This window comes from Nannospalax galili, unplaced genomic scaffold (assembly GCF_000622305.1).
Source record: "Nannospalax galili isolate Female #2095 unplaced genomic scaffold, S.galili_v1.0 scaffold957, whole genome shotgun sequence".
NCBI classification, from domain to species: Eukaryota; Metazoa; Chordata; class Mammalia; order Rodentia; family Spalacidae; genus Nannospalax; species Nannospalax galili.
Window position 1 is genome coordinate 625,978 of NW_008340047.1, and position 14,857 is coordinate 640,834.

The 14,857-nt window shown below is 50.0% G+C and overlaps 1 protein-coding gene across 1 annotated transcript in view; it reads right to left on the reverse strand.

Moving 5' to 3' along the window:
- Positions 1-391: 391 nt before the first annotated feature.
- The window catches only part of Adgrg3 (adhesion G protein-coupled receptor G3), a 32,638-nt gene continuing 18,172 nt past the window's right edge, over positions 392-14,857 (reverse strand). Inside the window, exons 3-12 of the mRNA XM_008834929.2 lie at positions 13,840-13,975; positions 11,912-12,058; positions 11,099-11,233; positions 10,544-10,583; positions 10,310-10,404; positions 10,068-10,180; positions 6,869-7,149; positions 6,621-6,714; positions 5,282-5,556; positions 392-1,369 (exon numbers count right to left, since the gene is read on the reverse strand). Of these exons, the coding sequence (XP_008833151.1) occupies positions 1,257-1,369; positions 5,282-5,556; positions 6,621-6,714; positions 6,869-7,149; positions 10,068-10,180; positions 10,310-10,404; positions 10,544-10,583; positions 11,099-11,233; positions 11,912-12,058; positions 13,840-13,975 (1,429 nt within the window). The 3' untranslated portion in view covers positions 392-1,256. The remainder of the gene's footprint in view (positions 1,370-5,281; positions 5,557-6,620; positions 6,715-6,868; positions 7,150-10,067; positions 10,181-10,309; positions 10,405-10,543; positions 10,584-11,098; positions 11,234-11,911; positions 12,059-13,839; positions 13,976-14,857) is intronic.

Sequence of the window (14,857 nt, forward strand, 5' to 3'; positions counted from 1 at the left end):
CTTCTGAGTGCTGGGATTAAAGGCGTGTGCCACCACGCCCATCGAAAAATCTCTTTTTAATGAACTCTAACTCCACACTGATGCTGCTGATGTTTTTGTCTTTGGCGAAGTCAAGGATCTGGTTTCACTTGAGTGGAGGTCCCTAAAAGATGCTGGAACTCCATCAGATGCAGGCAGCAGTGCTGGGCTGTGCCTCTTGCTGTACTCCACCTAAGCTACTGAAGAAAACTCCCCGTGGTTAGGCAGTTTGGAGTCGCTGGACAAAATGAAAACTGAGCCACTGAAACTGACATGCATAACGTGGGTCCTGCCTGAGGCGCCCCCTTGGCAGAAGGCCCCATCAGATTACTGCAAATACACACCCCCATTTACTCAGCCAAGAAGAATTTATTTATTGAAATCTATGTGGTAACTATTTGGCTTAACATGGCCAGGCCTGGGTTGAACCCAGCTCAGACTGGGTTGAAATGGTAGGTGAGGCTGTGGGAAGGACTACCTTTTCTCCTCTTACTCCTCCACCCCACACACCGATGTGGATGGGGCAGGTGTGCCGCCAGCCCCGAAGATGACCGCAGATCAGAGAGGGGGTCATACACCTGGCAGTCAGGTGGGCCAAGAGGGAGTGCTCCAGAGAGCACACACTCTGAGTGGCATTCTCTGAAATTCAGTGTATTGGGTACTTAGAAGGATCTCATCCCCTCAGTGGTAGGGTCACTTCCATGAGAATGAGCCTTGTTGGGGTGGCAAAGACAAACCTAGAGTAGGCAGGTGGGAGATCATCACACCCCCAAAATAAATCTCGAGCCCTCAGCTTCCCCAGAATGCAGGGGACCACAGCCTTCTGAATGCCCTTCAGGGGGACAGGTAGACAGTAGATGGAGTTGTAGGGGCAGTGACAAGTGGGGATGGAGAAAGGCCAGGGCTCATTCAAAGGGCTATACCAACAAGTCTCCTGTTTTTGGCTCAGGCTTTTGTTAGACAAGGTGGTTGATGACTGAGAAGAGCTGTCTACACAGCAAGGATAAAGGTGACATGGCTGGCAGGGGCTCTCAGGCTTAGAGGAACTCTAAGGGTTTGTGGCTTCTAGGACCAGTGGTGATAGCTGAATGAGACCTTTGAAACCACATGGTCCAGCCTGGTCCCCATCCTCTCCCTCAGCAGGCATGATGTACAGAGAAGGCAACTGAGCCCAGAGGATGGTGGGGAGCTGTCCAAGGTCACACGATGAACTGGAGCTGAGGGCAGAATCCAGTCACCTACTCATGTGAAGTGGAGGGGGCCTGGTTCAGGTGAGCAGTGCCAGAGGAGGAGGCTTTGAGGCTCTGACTCGGGAAGTAGAGGATGGTGAACCAGCAGAAGATGAAGACTCCTGTGGTGAGGAAATGGTATTGGTGAGCCTGGGGCAGGCTGGGATTCGGAAGGGGCTCCACTGTAAACATTCAAGAATTTAAGAGGGGAGGGGGACGCAAAAAGGAAACACACTCTTGAAAGAGAACCAAATAGAAATCTTGGAAATCAAAAACCAGTGGTCTTGAAATAAAATACACATACATCTATCACCGAAAAGGAAGCACAAATAAAGGTATTTTCAGACATATAAAAACCAATGCCACTACCACTCTGGGCTCCCTTACCATTCTTCTTTAAAGGATGACTACAGGATGCACTCCAGCAAGATGACTTGGAATAAGTACAGAAACTAAGAAGTACAAACTGTGTGTTTAGAGGGAATTTATAATGAAAACAGTATACAGCGACAATACTGAGGAGTTCGGTGAGCAGTTTGAAGATACCAAGGGCTCTGTTGCATAGAGGAGGAAGATAAAAATACTGAATAACTTAGACTCAGTTGGAACTTAAATCACCAGAGTGAGACATGCAGGCTTAAATATTAATGCAACTTATGCAAGAATCATGTCATTTAAAACTTCACGATGCCTCCCTCCCCAATCCTTAACCCCTGGGATTTTCCAAATGTGAACTCATGATTATTATTTAGCTGGAGATACCCTCAGATGGCCCCAAAGTAATCATCTATTTTGTTTGTTTTTTAATTAGCATAGAAAGTAATAGTAGGTTTCACTGTGGCATTTTCACAGTTTTTTCACTTGATCCTCTCCTCTCCTGTCTCCTCTGTCTCCACAGCCTACACCCTTTCCACTTTCATGTCACTTGCATTCTATTACCCTCTTCCTGCTGCCTTAAAACCTCTTCCCTGTCTGATTCTTTGTCTAGTTTAGGGACCTGCACCCACATCCACACCCCATACATTTGCACATAAAGACTCAAGTGTTCATACAAAGGATCTTTGTATGAGAGAGAGCGTGTGTATTTGATTTCTGCCACTTTCCATACAGTGTCCGAAACAGATTTAGAGGCTGCTCTGCTCAAAGCACCAGTTTCTACCTGGATCTGCAGAGGCTGATGTGTAACTCAAAGCAGAGTTTTCAAAGCTTGGCATCTCTCTTATTGCTACCTTAAACTTTGGGTCAGAGTAGTCTCAACTCTGCAAGTAGACAGGTTAAACATTTAAGGAGTGTTTGCTTAAATGGCAATCCTCCACCTTCAAGGCTGACATCATCAACAGACAGCCTTTATAGCATCCTGTTCCAGAGCACGGGAACAGTGCCCAGAAGACTCCAGTCATTGCCCTCATCTGAAGACCTAACTCATTCCATCTTCTTTTCTGACTTGTCCTTTTCTCTGAGTAATTCTCTCCTGTAGTCACCTTGGATTTCAGGAACAATAGGTCTGACAAAGGAACATTCTATGACAAGAGTTGAAGCCACCCCAAGGTGGGAGTGACTTTCTTATTGTGGGCAAGTCCCTGCATCACTGTTCTGAGATGATCAGCAGGTGCTGGCTTTGCATGCTGCTTTTGATCCTTGCTTGTATAACCCTGAGGTTGCCACTTCCTTGAAGTCAAGACGGAGGATGCTGGTCCCATTGTTCCTTCCCAGGAAGGATATTCTGAGTAGCTAACTTACTCTCCTTTTTCATTGCTGATTTTAGCAGTTGGTTGATTGGGGCATGTGGCCATGCCTGGTCCATTCGGGAACCCCAGAGTCAGGCTTCTAGCCTAGGACTCTAGTAATATGCTCAATGTACTGAAGATCTACTGAGTCCCACACATGCACAATTATAGCTATTCATCACTAAATGTATGGGAAAAGGACTGGGGCTGTCCTGATTTAGAGATGAATGAGGACCGGAAGTGTCAAGTGACTTGCTGGATGCTAGCTCATGATAGTTAATGTTGTCAACTTGACAGGATCTGGAATCACCTGGAAGACCGCCAAGAATGTCTGTGCAGGAAGTTCTAGATCAGGTTAACTGAGGTGGAAAGACCCACCCTAAACATAAGGAACACTATTCCAGGGGCTGAGGTCCTGGACTAAATATAAAAGAGGAAGAGAGCTGGTGAGATGGCTTAGTGGGTAAAGCCTGATGACCTGAGTTCAATCACTAGGACCCACATGGTGGAAGGAGAGAACTGACTTCTGCAGGCTGTTGCCTGGTGAGGACATATGTATCATGGCACACACACACACACACACACACACACACACACACACACACACACAGACAAATAAATAACCAAATAAATGTAACTAAAAAAAATTTTTTTAAGAGACCAGCCTGGAGAAATGGCTCAGCAGTTAAAAACCCTGGCTGTTCTTGCAGAAGACAAAGGTTCAAATCCCAGCACCCACATAGCAGTTAACAACTGTCTGTAACTCCAGTTCCAGGGGATCCAGCAGCCTCTTCTATCCTCCTTGGGTATTGCATAACACAGGTGCACTTACCTATATGCAGGCAATACATGCATACATAAAATAAAAATAATAAATTCTGTATGAAACAGTATATTTTAAAATGAAATGGGGATCTTTTTTAAAGGATAACTGTATTAATTCAACTGTGAACCTAAAAATTTACAGCCAACACTGAAAGAGATGCATCTTTGCTCTGGAAATTGTTATTGAATGTGTTAAAGCTGTAATGAAATGCCTCTTCTAATCATGTGGTTATTAAATAATTAAAAAATAATAATAAATTTTAAAATTTTGGAGAGCTGAGCACCAGCACCCAGCTCTCTCCACATCCTGACTGCAGCTATGATGTGACCAGCTGCATCATGCCTTCCCCACGCACTCTCAAATCATGAGCCAAAATAAACCCTTCATTAAGTTGCTTTTGTCAAGTGTTTTGTCGTAGCAATAAGAAAATTAACTAGTACAGTGGGTGAACCTGGGACTTGAACCCAGTCTACCTGCTCCAAACCTTCCTGTCATATAGACTCATGGGGCATAGGAGTCAGCCATTCTCTTGTGAGTCTGAGTATCGCAACAGAGACACCTGGGTTCCCAGCGCCCTGATCCCTGGATGGGACAAGTCTTGTCACTCCCTTCTTACTTATTTTTCTCACAGTCAGGCACGATGACCCTTTGACCTGTGTGTGTAAATGAAGGAGTGGGAAGCAAAAGGCACAAGTACCAGGAGGAAAATGACCCATGGCCTGGACTCTGACTTCTGGGGTCTCAGAGAATGGACCAGCTGGAACAGGTAGCGGACACAGCAATCAATCATTTCCTTCCTACCTTAACAGATCCTTAAGGACTGTCATGGGGACATCAAATCTTATAACTCTGCTTTCCTGGTTGGACCTGACTGCTGCTGATTGGACCAGAAATAGTCATCTGACTTAGGGCACAAAAGTTTAAGGCAGCCATGTTAGGTGGCCATTTTGGAAAGCAGAAATTGAAGACAGAGCTGCCAGAGAGGCCGGATAAGATGCAACACTCAGCTCCAAAACAAAAGACGGGGAAAGTAACTGCTTTGATTTGTGTGGCTTTTCCTGATCCCAGTATCATCCCCTAGGAATCCAGCCACCTTGCTGCCCTTGATCCTACAATAGTCCTAAATATCTAAAATTAGTACCTTTGATTTAAAAAATATTTTGTTATTTTTATTTTCTGTGCATGAGTGTATTGCCTGAATGTAAGTGCACCATGTGTATGCAGTGCCCATGGAGGTCAGAAGAGGGTGTCAGATCCCCTCGAACTGGAGTTATAGATGGTTGTCAGCCCCCATGTGGGTGCCGGGAACTGAACCAGGGTCTTCTGCAAGAGCAGTCAGTGCTCTTAACCACTGAACCCCAGGGTACCTTTGATTTGAGCTAGCCATTATGGAATCCCATTTCCTACAAACTTCTCTCTCCCTAACTTCCCAGCATCCCCTGGTGCACATGACACAACCTTTGGCGACCCTGGAGCCTCACCTTGTAGCGAGTTGAAGAAGGCAAAGATGTAGATGGTAGACAGGCCCAGGGGTGTGAGGACAGCCAGTCCCCAGGTCATACCCACCAGGCTCGAGAGGCCCAGTACAGTGAGGACCGCCTTCCAGGTCTGCCCCTGCTCCTTGCCTGCTGTAACGCTGGGCATTGTGAAGATCTTCCAGGCTACGAGAGCCAGCGTCACAGTGCCAAAGAGGAAGGTGATGAGAAAGTAGCCATGGACAGTGGCATAAAGGGCAGGCTCTTTCTGGAACCAGCACCTAAAGAAGGTGGGAAATCACTGGGCTGGAGAGGGAACCCCTGACCAGCAAGTCCCAGGAGGCCTCTCCTAGCTGATCCTCAACAACCAAGAAGACATCCCCTCATTGCTACCCATCCACCCCTGCCTTCTTCCTAGGCAAAGGCTGTCCATAGGTCCAGCCTGGTGTCTTGGCCAGTGCTGTCCAAGAGCTAAGTCAACCCAAGACATGCTTCATTTGCTCTGCATTATGTTGCAAAAAGCCAGCCACTTCTAAAGTCAGAAAGCTTATCATAAACATTCAGATTCCCTTCTGGAACCATCCCCCAAGCAGCTGCCCTCCTGGGAGAGAGGGATTAGTGGGTCCCTTACATAAAAAGTGACCCCTAATCCCCCTAATCTTTCTATGGCCACCACACACCCTTAGGGGACCTTCACCTCTCTAGACCTTTAGGCCCTAGAGCAGGTGAAAGGCTCAGCCAGCTCCTCTAGTGAGAGACATAGCCCAGTGGTGGGTACATTTGGAGGGTCTGACTTGCTCCCCCATACCACAAGGCAGGAGACCTGAAAGAATTATGCCCCATATGGAAGTGTCTGGGTGAGGGGGGCAGGTAGGGGTTCAAATTCAGCATACCTTCCAGAGCTCTGGCTAGACATGGGGAAGTTGCCTATGATACTTTGCCCATAGGTGCTTCCCCCATACCACAAGGCAGGAGACCTGAAAGAACTATGCCCCATATGGGAGTGCCTGGGTGAGGGGGGCAGGTAGGGGTTCAAATTCAGCATACCTTCCGGAGCTCTGGCTAGACATGGGGAAGTTGCCTATGATACTTTGCCCATAGGTGCTGCTGGGGCTAGAGGTGACCTCAGGGAGAGCAGGGCTCCCTGCTTCCTGGTTGTTCTCCCTCCCTCTGCCCAGGCTTCCTCTCTCTTTTCACTCCCTATCTCCACACTTCAGCTTATCCCCTGTACCACCAGCCAGCTGGATCAGCCTTGACACTGCTGCTGTCTTCCTAGGATATCCTTCTCTCCCCACCTCCCTCCTGTGAAGCCTGGCAGACCCCTTGTTCCCATGGTCCCACTCACAGCTCCAGTGAGGTGCGGTTCTCCTGGTCACGGATGGTGTAAACGCCGTAGCTGTTGCTACTCCCGGCACCAACAACCATAAGAGCAGGCAGGCCTGCGTGCGAGGGGAGGAAGTGGGCATTGCCAGCATTCCCTTGGTGGCTTTGCCTCCAACCTCTCGAGTCGTCCATTCCTCAAGTTGGACTTCCCTCTAGGTGCCCCCCTTCAGCCCTTCATTCCTTCCCACCACCCCTCCAGTCAGTGCCTACCCCAGCCCAATAAGCTCAGCTTTAGGAAGTAGTGCCCAAAGTAGGTGTTGAAGACCCTGATAGCCAGCAGGTAGAGGTGGAAGGCTTCCAGACCCATCCAAGTGAAGACACAGAGGAGGAAGTAGTGGAAGACAGCAGCCCGGGCCCAGCAGGAAGCCAGGGAGCCCTGAGAGCCACTCCCCACGTTGATCAAGAAGGTAAGATTTAGGAGGAACAGGCTGCTGCTCAGAGCCATGTGGATCTTGGGTACATCTTCCGACTTGAACCTCTGCAGGGAGAACCTGGACAAGAAGGGCCACAGCTTTTGTGGGGTGGCCACGCTAGTCCATCTCTCTACCTCGGTTCTACCCCACAGCCAGTGGCAATCATCCCCATGACCAGCTTCTGTCTGATGGTCCAGCTTTCACCCCTGCCAGTGGTCAGAGTACAAGCACTCAGGTTCAAGTTCATAAGCCCTCTCATGGCCCTCAGGGCCTTGTGGGCTCTGGGTTCTGCCAGTCTCACCTTTCACAGTCAAACTGTGTAACTTGTGACACTGAGAGAGTCTTGTTTCATGTCTCCTGGCCTTGACCATGCCCTTCTGGCTCTCTCAGTGCCCCTTTGCATTCCTTTACTCCACCCCTTTTTATTTACATATTTTAATTTTACGTGTATGAGTGTTTTATCTGCATTTTGTGTGTGTGTGTGTGTGTGTGTGTTTTTGAAGCAGGGTCTCCCTGTAGCCCCAGCTGTCTTGGAACTCACTATATAGACCAGGCTGGCCTTCAACTCACAGAGATCGGCCTGCCTCTGCCTCCCAAGTGCTGGGACTCCAGGTGTGTGCCACTACACTCACCTTTGCATTTTTAAGTGTGCTTGTGTTGTGCAATGCCTGAAGAGGTCAGAAGAGGGTGTCAGACCCCCTGGAACTGGAGTTACAGATGATTATGAGCCGCCATAGCTGGGAACTGAATCCAGGTCCTCCCCAAGAACAGCCAGTGCTCTTAACCACTGAGCCATTTCTCCAACCCCTCTACCGTGTGCCACTACACTCACCTTTGCATTTTTAAGTGTGCTTGTGTTGTGCAATGCCTGAAGAGGTCAGAAGAGGGTGTCAGACCCCCTGGAACTGGAGTTACAGATGATTATGAGCCGCCATAGCTGGGAACTGAATCCAGGTCCTCCCCAAGAACAGCCAGTGCTCTTAACCACTGAGCCATTTCTCCAACCCCTCTACCCACTTCTTGGCCTTCCTGATTTTTACTCAGTGTTCAACTGCCCCCCAACCCCCACGCCCACTGCGTGTTTCCTTCAGGCAGACCCTGTCTGAATACCCATGCGCCAGGCTGATTTGGGTGTTTTCCAGCAGCACAGTGGAACTCTCTACCCTCCACTAGCCATGGGAGGGCCTCCCATGCCAGGCTTCAGGGCACAGTGGGTATGTGGGCTCTAGAAGCATCAGTTAGGTGAGTGGGCCTGCACACGGTGGATGGATGAGATCCAGGATGTAGCAGGGGGAGGCCCTCAGAGAGGGTCAGGGATTCTCCTAAAGTCCCAGAGCCTGAGTCCCAGTCTCCCTACCCAGTGTTACTTGCTTCTCTCTGGGGCCTCCACTCTGAATTCCTAGCAAATGAGATCTAGAAGGGTTCTTGCCTCAGGGAGAGAGCACAGGGTTGTCTGAAGTAGAGATCAGAGGCAAGGTCCACCTCACCTGAGATGCCACACCGTACCTTTGGGAGGTGGTGACTATTTCTTCTGCACTCCAGTTCCAGCTCAAGGACCAGCAGCCCAGCCAGCTGGAAAGTCACACTTAGCTCATTGGGAATATTGAGAATGAGGATGGGAGCAGGGGTAGGGACTGGGTCCCAGGCCAGAACTCAGAGGGGTGGGAGAGAGGAGTGATGGAGTGGGTGGGGCCCACAAGAGCTGCAATCCAGGGCTATTTGGTGACCAAGGCATTGGGCAACGGGGAGCCCTGGACAGGGAGGACAGGCGGCCCAAAGGTTACTGCAGGAGGGTTCCTGTTAGCTTGAGCTCCAGGGTCAGGGATAGGACAAGTTGGAGTAGAGGCTGCTCCCACGGGCTCTTTCAGATCAGCAGGTCTGAAGGTTTCTTGGCCAGGGCCTGGTCCGGCAGAGCCAGATGCCAGTGCTGTCTGCCCCTTGTACCTGTCCTGCACCCATTCCTCTCCTGAAATCAGCCTAGGTGTCCCTAAAGGGCACCCTTTCCCATTCTCACCCATAAAGAAGGGGAGGTGGTAACTAGTCCCTTATTCAAATCCAAGGCCTGACCAGCCTGTCCATTCCACCCTGTGACCACAGTGACCTGTTCAGGTGTGGGCCTATGATCTGAGTCAGACCCTAAAACAACTGGTATTTGTGAGATAAACATACGTTCATAAAGAGCAGCCAGCGACCTGGGGGCACGACCTTTAGAGTCTTGTACACACAGGGCCTCACACCTGGCTAGTGCTCTGCTGCTCAGTGTGACTAGGAACACTTTTTGAACAAGGGACTGTGTAAATTCATCTTAGGGTGTTACAAATCACATCCACTGCCTGCATGTACACACACACAAACACATGCACACCCATCACACATGCATGTACACACAGGCACAAATCACTCCTGAAGCAGTGAAACTGAAGGAGGTCTCAAGTCCACTTAGGGCTGGTCTACCACTGCCAACTTTCTGCTTTGATGCAGTGCTACAGTTACAAAAGATGTCACCAGGGGAAGTTGCGGGGAGGGGACCACAGACTGTCTGTGCTGCTTTTGCAATTTTCAGTTAGTTTATAATTATTTCAAAATAATTGTTTTGAAGACCTGGGTTCTGGACCGCCATTTCTGCTTGAACATCTAAGGAGCTGGAACATGACTTTGTAGCCCTAAAGTTTCCAGGGGTAAACGAAGGTTCCTTCTTGATGAAGGAGGGCAAAGCTGTGAGATATGGAGACCAAGTCTTGGTAGCTTGGCTTGAGCCGCTGGTTCTAGCCCTACCTTAAGACTGTACAATGTGGGTTTTCCAGTTCCACAAATCACTCATGCCTTTTCTTGGCCAATCTGAGTTGAGTTTATGCCACTTCCACTGAAATAGCCTGACACACTTTAACCCCTAGTCTATCCTTGCCAGTGAGCAGACTGAGGAGCAGAAAAGACACAGAACAAATGTGCTTTCCACTTACCTGAGGGCAGGAGGAAATAGAAGTGGGGCCACTCACCTCAGAGCAACATAAAGAACCATGGTGAAGGCTAGGAAGATCATGGAGACTCCACAGCCTGCCTGGGAGATGTAAATGAGGGCCTGTGCCGTGGCCCGGTCCAAGATCGGTCTCTGTGGATGACCCCGAGCATGGATCACATCACTGGGAGGCCAGACCCCCCCCCAAACCCTGACCAACCAGGCAGCCTCTCCTAGGGGCAGAAGCTAGATCACTGGGATCAAGGTGGCATGGACTGTTACCAGCAGCAGGGCGAAGAAAGTCAGGTGGTCACAGAGGCAGACAGTCTCTAAACCTCCAATCTCCTTGGTGGAGCAGCCCTGGGAAGCCCAGCGTCCTGTGGGTCATGGGGTGGTGAGGGTGTGGGAGAAAAGAAGGAAGAAGGTAGGGGAGGACTGGCCCCTACCCCACCCTTACCCCTACAGGAGCCTGTAGCTTCCCCTTATTGCACCCCAGAAAGAATCTTTCAGACCTACCTTTAGCCACATCCCAGAATACACAGGTGAGGAACATGTTCTGAAACCAGAGTGGCAGTCAAGAGAGGAAGTAGGACAGGGGGTAAGCAGGGCAAGGGAGAGGGGAGAAGGAAGTGTGCTCCCCAGGGTCTAGCTACATGTGTGTTAGGAGGAAAGTCCTTTGTGGGCTGCATGGGGAAGTTGTTGTTGTCCCCTGGACCATTGTGTGTGTGTGTGTGTGTGTGTGTGTGTGTGTGTGTGTGTGTGCACAAATATGCCACAGGAAGGTTTGCATGTCTAATTATGCCTATCTTCAAGAACATTACATGGCAGGTGTGCAAAGTGTGGGCACAGATGGGTTCTCTAGATCCTTGAGCCTCTGTGAACTTGGGAGTGGGAGTGTAGGAGTGTGCGTGCACACATGCACAGGACAGGCGAGTGTCTCTAGACATGGCCCTGATGGCTTTTCCTGGGTGTATGTAGAAGGGTAAGGGGCACGAGGTCCCATGCACATCTGCTCAGAGCCCATACACTCTATGCCCCACAGTGACTGCCAGTTCTGGGCAGGGGACTCACAGGTGGTTGATGCTGATGGAAGAAGGTGATCTCCACAGGCTCTGACAGTCCAGTGACATTCATCCGGCCAGCACGCAAGCCCACCATGCGGTTGTTCAACACAGTGCTGTCATCGTCCTGGTAGAGCTGGGGGCCCTGGCAGGGGGAGATTGCAGGAGGCCAGGCTATAGTTTGTGCTGACCCCACCTACCCTGGCTGGGAGTCCTGGAAGTGCTAGGGCTTGACCTTGCCTGGTGTCAAAGTGTGAGACCAGGGAATCAGAGACCCAGGGCCTGGAGGTGCCCTTCTTCTTGCCACTCCCTGTAGCCTGCTTAGGGAGGTCTCTAGACTCTAGACCACTTTGCTGACAAGCTGACCCCTGACAGCTGTCCACTGCTGTCCTCCACAGCCCCTCTACCCTCTGAACTGGAGGAGCTCAGGGCTAAGACCAGCCAGGTAGTGGGGGTCACTGGGTGCCTCTAGGTGGGTGAATGCATCCATACCCAGAGGTACAGGTATCTAGGTCCATGTAAATGGATACACATCTCAGGAACACACACCTGGCATGCATTGGCAAGGGTGAGAACATTTGCCCATATGGACATGCTTGCATCTGAGCACATGCGATTGTGTATGCTCAGGAATAGAAAAGGGCATGTGTGTTTATACATGCACAAGGACGCACAAGCAAACACCCTTGGACTCCATACACAGCTGAAAGGCACTGGTGTTAAGGTACCAGAGTGAGTACCAGGCTGTATTAGAGACAGTATTGGGGGCAGGCAGGAGTCAGAGACCCTAGCCAGGTGACCAATGAAGCCTGCATCTTCTTACCTTGAAGATATTCCCTGCACCAATGTCCAGAACAGTTATGGCCAGCCGGACTACAGACTCGCTGCCGGGCAGGGCTCCAAACAGGCTCTTGGGAAGTCGGACTCTGTCGCTGGACTTGTCCTCAAACATCATCACCTGCCTCGGTACCTGCAACCGCAGACCCAGCACATCTTACCCTGAGGATTCCAACCACAGCTCAGGTGCCACCACTGCCCCCATTGGGAGGGAAACTGAAGCACACTGGGGAGGGTGGGAAAGGCAGCACCCAAGACTGTCAGTCAAGACACTGGGCTTGGCTAGGCTCTGCTCATCACTGCTGGGTCCTTAGACAGGTGTCCTCAGTGAGCAGACCCAGCACATCTTACCCTGAGGATTCCAAACCACAGCTCAGGTGCCACCACTGCCCCCATTGGGAGGGAAACTGCAGCACACTGGGGAGGGTGGGAAAGGCAGCACCCAAGACTGTCAGTCAGGACACTGGGTTTGGCTAGGCTCTGCTCATCACTGCTGGGTCCTTAGACAGGTGTCCTCAGTGGAGTCCCAATTTCCCCACCACAGGGACCAACTAAGCACATCTGTGTGCATCCACATTTGGCTTATAAGTGTGGAAGGAAAACAGTGATGAAGGACTCATGAGTTCAAGTTGAATGAGAAGTCCTTCCCACCCAACAGCAAAGTACTTTACTAAGAGTAGTCAAAACATTAGAACAAACCTCGGCAAAAATCACCAAGCGTGCTTTGTCTAGTCTGACTTCCTGGGTCTCCTGGGGCTACAGCCTACACCTACCAGCTACTTTTCTTGGAAAGATCCATGGGAACAGGAGCGAAGAGTTAAGGCTGAGGTCCTAGTTTCTCCCTCTCAGTCCAGACCTTGTCAAAAGGATAAGTGGGTGATAGCTGGGGCCAGTGTACACCCCATGCAGAGGGCTCAGCATAATAAAAGGCTAAGAAAGTTGGGGGATGTGAGCTTCTGCCCTCAGCTTTATCCTGCAGGGAGGCCGGAGCCTTGCTGAGCCCTCGCTGGACCAGGAATTCCTGTATTAACTCACATGCTCCTCCCAATTTTTAAAATTTTTATAAATTTGTTTATTTATTTTATGTGTATGCATTTTATGCCTGCATGTATGTAAGTGTACCTGTGTCATACAGAGCCCAAGAGGCCAGAAGAGGGCATCAGATTCCCTGGAACTGGAGTCATGGATGGTTGTTAGCAACCATGTGGGTTCTGGGATTCGAACCCAGGTTCACTGCAAGAGGAGCCAATGCTCTTAACTGCTGAGCTATCTCCCCAACCCTCCTCCCAATATTCTTACAGTTTGTTTTGTTTGGGTCTACCTGTGTAGTCCCTGCTGGCCTGGAACCTGGGATCAATCTTCTGTCGCTGCCTTCTGAATGTTGGGAGAACAGGTGTATGCCACCCTGCCTGACTTCTGATACTCTTGAAAGTGGGGAATATTCTTGCCATTTGTAGATAAGGAAACTGATGCTCAGAAAAGAAACATGTACACAATGACACTAGCTGGTAAAGGCAGAGACCCAGTTTGAATCCGGCCAGTGTAAAAGCCAAGGCCTCCCATTCAACCCCTCTGAGGCCAAGCACGCCCTTCCCTGACTGCGAATGTGTGCCCCAGCAGAGAGGTTAATGGGCACGTCAGGCTTGGAGAAGCCTGAGCGCTCCTCTTTCAGATAAGAACTTTTAGCTCAGAGAGGAAGGGGACTTCCTGAGGACACACAGGGCAGTGGTGGGAGGGTCAACTCAGAGATCTCCCAGCACCCTGCTAATCCACGAGCAAAGCCCGCTCATTCAGTTAACTCACTGCTCAGTTAATGAGTGATAGAGTTCTGCCCAATGGGACTTGAAAAGGTTTAGCTTTGATGGGCACCAGCAGTGGCCTGAGCCAGCCAATGGGCTTGGGGGAGTGCTTTACCTGGGAGGGTGCCAGAGAGAACAGCAGATCTTCTGAGATGTTGGTGCTGATGTTCTGGACCAAAGCCTTCACTAAAGGCATGTCCACTGTCTCCAAAGAATTATCCACCAGGTAGAACTCGAAGTTAAGCCAGTATCTGCAAGGAACCAGGGATCAGGAAGGGAGGTGCTTGCCGGCCGAGCCACTACTCCAGGCTCTTGTGGTAATAGCTGACCCCAAATACAGAGACCCTGGGGTCACAGCATGAAAAAAAAAAAAGGTAGCTTGGGAACAAACAGGCTGGTCCTGGAGGATTCTAGCTGGGGCAGGTCCCTCTGGGTATTTTATGTTTGTCTTTTTAAGAATAAAATACATACCGCATAGAATCCACCACATTAACCATTTTGGCACGCAATATTTACTGACATTGGGTACATTGGAAGTGTTGAGCAGCCATCACCACTGAAGGAAACCCCGTGCTCACTAAGCAGTCACCCCCTCCCCTTCTCCAGCCCTGGAAACCGTTAATCTGCTTTGTGCTTCTGCAAGTTTGCTTATGCTTCCTTTCTTCTAGACAGGATTTCATGTATCCCAGGTGGGCCTTCAACTCATTATGTAGCTAAGGATGACCTTGAACTCCTGACCTCTGGTCTCCTCCACCTCTGGAATGCTGAGATTGCAGATGTGTGTTGCTACACCCAGTTTATGGGGGGCTAGGGATTGAATCCTGGGTATTGTGTATGCTAGGCAAGCACTCTGTCAACGGAGCCCCAGCCTCAGCCCACACTTTCCCCATTCTGAATTTCAAATACATGGAATCACACTATATGACCCTCTGTGTCCGGTTTCTTCCACTTAGCACATTGCTCCCCACTCTCTGATTTCAGTCTTTTTGTATGAAATACATCCCTCCACTGATGGGCAAATTGCTCTTTGCATCTGTCCCCTGATGAACATTTGGGACTTTCCCTCCTTGCAGCTGCTGTGAACAGTACTGCTATGCCAATTTACATATGAGTTTTTCAATTCTTTTTTTTTA